This window comes from Anas acuta, chromosome 19 (assembly GCF_963932015.1).
Source record: "Anas acuta chromosome 19, bAnaAcu1.1, whole genome shotgun sequence".
NCBI classification, from domain to species: domain Eukaryota; kingdom Metazoa; phylum Chordata; class Aves; order Anseriformes; family Anatidae; genus Anas; species Anas acuta.
Window position 1 is genome coordinate 1,317,316 of NC_088997.1, and position 6,000 is coordinate 1,323,315.

Sequence of the window (6,000 nt, forward strand, 5' to 3'; positions counted from 1 at the left end):
TGTCAGGTGTTGTTACAGTGCAATTTCAAACAGCTGGAAACCTTGCAAATATGATACTGTTAGAACTTGATTTTAATGGTACTACTTGACAGACTGTTGGAGAATGGAAAGGCCCGCTGCTGATGGCAGCACACTTTGTCAAGGATTTTCTTGTTAGAGTGACAAAGGAAGAAATTCATCTTCAGATCCTTAATGCACATTCAGCTTAAGTAGATGAATAATGCCTACCTAAAGCATCTTTTTAAAAAGTAGGTTCTGAGAAGAAAATTTAGCAATTTTCCAGACCTGGGCAATTCAGTGCATCTCTGATGTGCATGCGTCTAAATCATATTGATCATCTCCTTTTTCTTTACGCATATATGTGCTATTTCCAATATTAAATAAAATTGCTATTTCTCTTTGGCTAGAGATGACTTGATGGATTCAGTGACCAGTTCATAACCCCTGTGTATTTTCATAGTGTTGTGACGTATTGAAAGAAATCAGCCCGTGTCTGTGGGAGTATTTTGTCTTTTATTCTTGGACGCAGCTTGAACTAACAAATCCAGTCTGCAGCTTAAAAAAAAAAGTTAGCACATGGAGGTGTTTGGTCAGGTCAGAGGCTGTGCGTTCCCTGAGCAGAGAGTCATACGTTTGATCCTGAAAAAATGATTTTTCATATTACAGAACTGCAGTAAATCAGCTGTATCAGATCTCTCATTTACGAGTCGTCGTCACCAGTAAGGCTGTGTTATGTCTTGCTATAACAGTTACAAGTTTTTTTGGTTTTGTTTTTGTTTTTTTTAATAAATTGTTCCTCAGATGTCTGAAGTGCTTTCCCAGCTAGGGCAGCACCGCTGGTCGCTTGCGTTACGAAGGGCTGTTTCCGCACCGCCACCTGTACGCATGGCAGAACTGGGCCGTGTCTCGAGCACAGCGTCACCGACCGTCACCGTGTCGCCAGTACCTGGCCGTTGCGTGGTCCGGAGGGCGCTGCCTGGCAGGCGCGGGCTCCGTGCACCCTGCGATGCCTTTATTTTGGCGTCAGAGGCGTCACAGTTTGTTGTACCACATAGGTGCCTACATGCTAACCCGTTTATTTGCAGAAGTATCTGTCCTTAGAGCATTAAGCCGCAGGATGGGCAAAGCGGGGCTAACCTCTGTCTGTGTGTTTCCCCAGGGATCGACAAGGAGAACGTGGAGCTCTCGCCCACCGCCGGCCACGCCAACAGCGGGAGGATGCGCCACGGCTCCGCCAGCCAGGTGCAAAAGCAGCGAAGTGCTGGCAGCTTGAAACGTCACAGCATTAAAAAGATTGTGTGAAATTTGGGTTTGTTTTTTTTTGAAACTGACTGACGTACGTGGGCCTCTTGCAAAGGGCCCCCCACCAGTTGTGATGCTGCACTTAATTTTTAAAGTTCCCATCCTGTCAGCCATGTTGCCAGATGATCAACTCCTGAAACATTGCCTGAATTTTAATGCCTTTTTCTTTTCTTCTGTTTTTGATTTAAGCCAGTGTTTCAGAACCGCTTATAGATCCTGACGGACTTTGTAGCCGAAGAAAGCGTGGAGTTCTTTAACACTGCAGTACAGTATCTTGTCCAAATATGAAAGCCATTTTCCATAGACGGTTCTACCTTGCTTCTGTGATATGCCTTGTTTGTTTCTTCTCTGAAGGAAAGTGTTAATACTTAATCCTGTTTGCACACTTGTCAAGGTAGTGGCTTTATGAGCCGGGGAAGTTACTATAATTCTGGTTTTAATTCAAACCTGTAGGATTTTTAGCTGTGGACTTTTTTTTACCATGCTTAAAAGAAACTTACGATAGCCGCAGTACAATGAGCTTAACCAGAAGTGGTTGATTAGATTAAATTTCTAGTAATTAGCAATAAATTTAAAGAGGACAAGGAGGCCGCATGAGTCTCTTCATTCCCCAGACCATAGCTTCACACACTTGGACTGTATATGGACCAGACTGGACAAACTGGCTTTTTTCCAAAGCAATTTTTTTTTTTTTTGCTGTACTTTAACTGCACTAAAGAAGGTTGGATAGTGGAAAGAAAATCATCACAAACTGACTATTATGGTGTCATTGTAGCAATGTTGAAAACGTATTGCTTCTTTCTTCCATTTAGCCTATACTTTAGTTTTGCCCTTCCCACCAATATGCACCTTCAAGAAATTCCTGGCAGAAAAACCATTGGGGTATGGAGGGGAAAATTTTATGAATTAACTTCCAGCTCTGGGAGGTTTTTTGGCAAAGCTGCTTTTGCGCTGCCCAAGCAGTGACATAAAAACAGTAATGTTTGCTTAAGGTACATGAACTTAAAAAAATAACTGACACTTTGTCAAATCCAGGTTACGTTTGAATGTTTGCAGTGCAATTTCTGGTATCAGTACAGACGTTTGCAGTCAAACCTGTCTTGCAGAACTTTCAAGGGGGTTCAGTTTGCAAGGGTTCGTACTTGGGGGTTATACAAAACTGAAATTGCTATCACTGTGAAAGCCACAGTATCACTTGTCAGCCACAGTAGTGTATTAGCAATGGATGACTGTGATAATATGCTGCTATGCTGAGTGACATGTAAAGATGTGGCACTGGGTGCTACAGATGCTACCTGCACGGACTGAAAACGTGCAGAGTGTTGGATCTCAGCGGTGAACAGAAATTCTGACAAAAAGGCCTGTCATCCAGGTGCTCATCTTAGGGCTAAGTATATCTACTGCTAACAACAGCTATACTTCCTAGTTTGAGATCCCTGTTGTATGTTAGAAATTAACAATTTATAAGTGGCTTTAAAGGAGAAAAAAATATCCACTATATAATAAAAAGGAAATCCTCTAGTGTAATTTTATTAGTGGCTTTCAGTAAATCAAACTCCACAGCTAAATTGTTAGAGAATGGTACAATTAAGTGTTCAGATTTTATTGATATAGCACGTAATTCACATGTATCCACACAGTAACAATGTAACATTTATGTAAATAAAAATGCCTTTATTGTATTGATTCATAAAATAACAACTTAATTTTTTTTTTAATTCGTTTACAGTCCTGGAAGAACTATGAACACAAACTTAATATGCAAATAGTTTGCCAAAACAAGAGGAAAAAGTAGAATTAGCGATCTTGAAATTGATACATTGGAAAATATTAAGACTTGTGCAATTAACCAAATCTTTTCTTCTCGATTGTGTAGAAGCTGCAGTAGAAACATGATTACTGAACTGATACAGATCTATGAAAGGGATTATGAGGCTAGAAGTGAATTTAGGAATAGAGCAGTGACTCGTGCCATGTTTTTAAGCTGCTATGCATTTGTAATTTGGGGAGTCACTGATTTAAAAACCTTTCTCATCTCATACATCAAATTGCTAATAGCTGCCTTTGGTGTCACTGTCAGTTTGCTCTTGGTTATACTGAACCAAGCTAATTCCAGCCCTTTCCGTTTTAATGAAGACAATGAATTGTTGAAGCCTGAAGACTTGTTCTTGCCATAGGTTGGAAGAAAAAAGAATATCTTGTAATTTGCTGGTAGGAAAAGGTAATTTTCAGTTTTCTCCTATGAGCGAATTTTCTTTAAAAAGAAATAATTCCAGATGAACTACCAAATCAGTTTTGTTAGGACTGAGTGCATTGCAACTCTTCCAGTATTTTGCATTGCTTATATAAAAAAGGTGTCATTAAAATAGAATTAAGCAGTCTTAGAAATACAAGTAATGCAAAATTAAAATGGACAATTATTAAAATCACCTTTTGTGTGAGAACTAGAACAAGAAGCTCTCAGTCCTGGCTGAAAAAAAAATATATATATAAAAAAAATATAAAGCAAGTCAATACAATTTAATTTGTTCTATATCCTGGAAGGTAGGGGAGTCATTTAATTTTTTCACTGCATAGTTCAGTGAGAGGACCTGAACTTTTTAGAGCAGGGGTGTCAAACGTGTTAGGTAAAGAGAGGTGACTTTTGGTGTAATTATAGTCATGGAATCATAGAGTGGTTTGGGTTGGAAGGGACCTTTAAAGCACATCCAGTTCCAACCCCCTGCCATGGGCAGGGGCACCTCCCACTAAATCAGGTTGCTCAAAGCCCTGTCCTGCCTGCCCTTGAGCACTTCCAGAGCTGGGCCATTCTCTGGGCAACCTGTTCAGTGCCTCACCACCCTCACAGTGAAGAATTTCTTCCTTATATTTAATCTAAATCTCCCCTTAGTTTAAATAACTATTCCCTCATGTCCTACCACTACACTCCCTGACAAAGAGTTCCTCCCCAGTTTTCCTGTGGGCCCCCTTTAAGTACTGGAAGGCTGTTGTAAGGTCTCCCCCCAGCCTTCTCCAGGCTGAACACCCCCAGCTCTCTCAGCCTGTCTTCATAGGAGAGAGATGCTCCAACCCTCTGATCATCTTCCTGTCCCTCGTTTGGACTTGCTCCGAGAGGTCCATGTCTGTCTTAATTTGGGGGCTGCAGAGCTGAACGCAGCGATGGCCACTCTAGGTGGCCACTAGTCTAGGGCCAAGATTTAATTCAGGGCCGTGTGTGCCCTGATACACAGCAAAGTAATCTCCCAGTGCCAGTATTCAGGAAGTTCACGCTTAGATCAAGGGGGAAAACATGGCCTTTCTTTAATAATTAAACTTTTGTTAGTAACTGGTTGTTCAGTGCCTTATCATTCATCACTTAGAAAGCCTGCTCCCTGTAGTAGCCCCTGCTGTTACCTTGCCTGTTTGGTTTCTTTCTCACAGCCTTCTTTATGTTCCCTTTTCCTGTTCTGAATGTTCCGCACCTTGCTCTGCTTCCTTCCCTGAGCACCACTCTCCATTCCCAGTCCAGCCCGCTTCAGTTCGCTCCCCATCCTGTCACTCCATCGACCTTAGTGATCAGCAGTTGGTTGCTGCTGCTGATGCTTCAGGCTTGAAACCTGATCTAAGAAGTGGGAGACTGAGCTCAGACCTTCCAGTCACTGCTTCAGGCAGCCTGCAGACTACAGGGCACTCACCACTGCACGGGTTACCTTAGTCACGGTTTGAAGATTACCTCTGCAGCCATGGGGTCTGTGTACTTTAAAATGAAAACTTAATTTCAGAAAAATCTGATTTTAACACGTGGACCATATAACTACATAATGGGGACTGTATGTTTGACACCCCTGTTTTAGAACATGCTATCCATTACGCACTAACTACAGTACAGTACTGTAAAGATGATTAACATTTTGTGTTTGTATTTTCCCTGACTTAAAAATAATTCAGTAGTATTTGAATAGTGCATAACCTACCTGTTAATTATGCCGATGTTTCTGCTTTAATGTGCATGAGGTTTCCAAGAACAGGAAACATTTCAAATAAGTATTTTGGACTGAGCACCTGGGAGCATTCCAGTGCTCTATTCCTAACTGGGTTGTAGGTTTTAGGGCTTTTTGTTTTGTTCTAAGGTTAATTTTTCCAAATGTAATGAAGCACGTCTTACTGTTATGCAACAAACTTACCACAAAAAGTCACTTTTAGTGTTGGTCCCACAATTTTTTTTAATGCAGTATATTCACCTGTAAATAGTTTTTTTGTGTAAAATTTGACAGAAAAGTATATTTACTACACTGTAAATACATGTGACAATATATTGTATTATTTTGCTTTTTTTGTAAAGCAGTTAGTTGCTGTATATGTATAACATACAAATTTGATTATTCTAGTGTTAGTAACTGTTAACTACTACTTCTCCTTCCTGCTGTTGCGTTACATCATTTAAAAAAAAACATGCTGTGTACTATAAACCTACACTGTGTATGATATCTTACTATTTCCATTTGGGCCTCAACTTTGAAAATGTTTCCTTGATTCACAAGCCTGTTCATAGCGCAAGCAATTGTGCATCAGCAGGCAAGAGCCATGCTGATTCAAACACAGTTGGTAACTGTAGGCAAAAATGGTAGAAACCTGGTTTCAGATAATTGTTGTTCACCCCACTCCCCCCTCATGTATGTACGTTCCCTTTTTTTGAAGTAAAATGTAAATTCAACCTGC

The 6,000-nt window shown here is 40.5% G+C and overlaps 1 protein-coding gene across 4 annotated transcripts in view; it reads left to right on the plus strand.

Annotated features, from left to right (window-relative positions):
• Positions 1 to 6,000, plus strand: part of NF1 (neurofibromin 1) — a 94,895-nt gene extending 88,895 nt beyond the window's left edge. For all 4 annotated transcript variants that reach the window (XM_068655889.1, XM_068655887.1, XM_068655888.1 and 1 more), the window contains one exon: positions 1,160 to 6,000. In XM_068655889.1, coding sequence (XP_068511990.1) covers positions 1,160 to 1,302 — 143 coding nt within the window. In that variant the 3' untranslated portion in view covers positions 1,303 to 6,000. The remainder of the gene's footprint in view (positions 1 to 1,159) is intronic.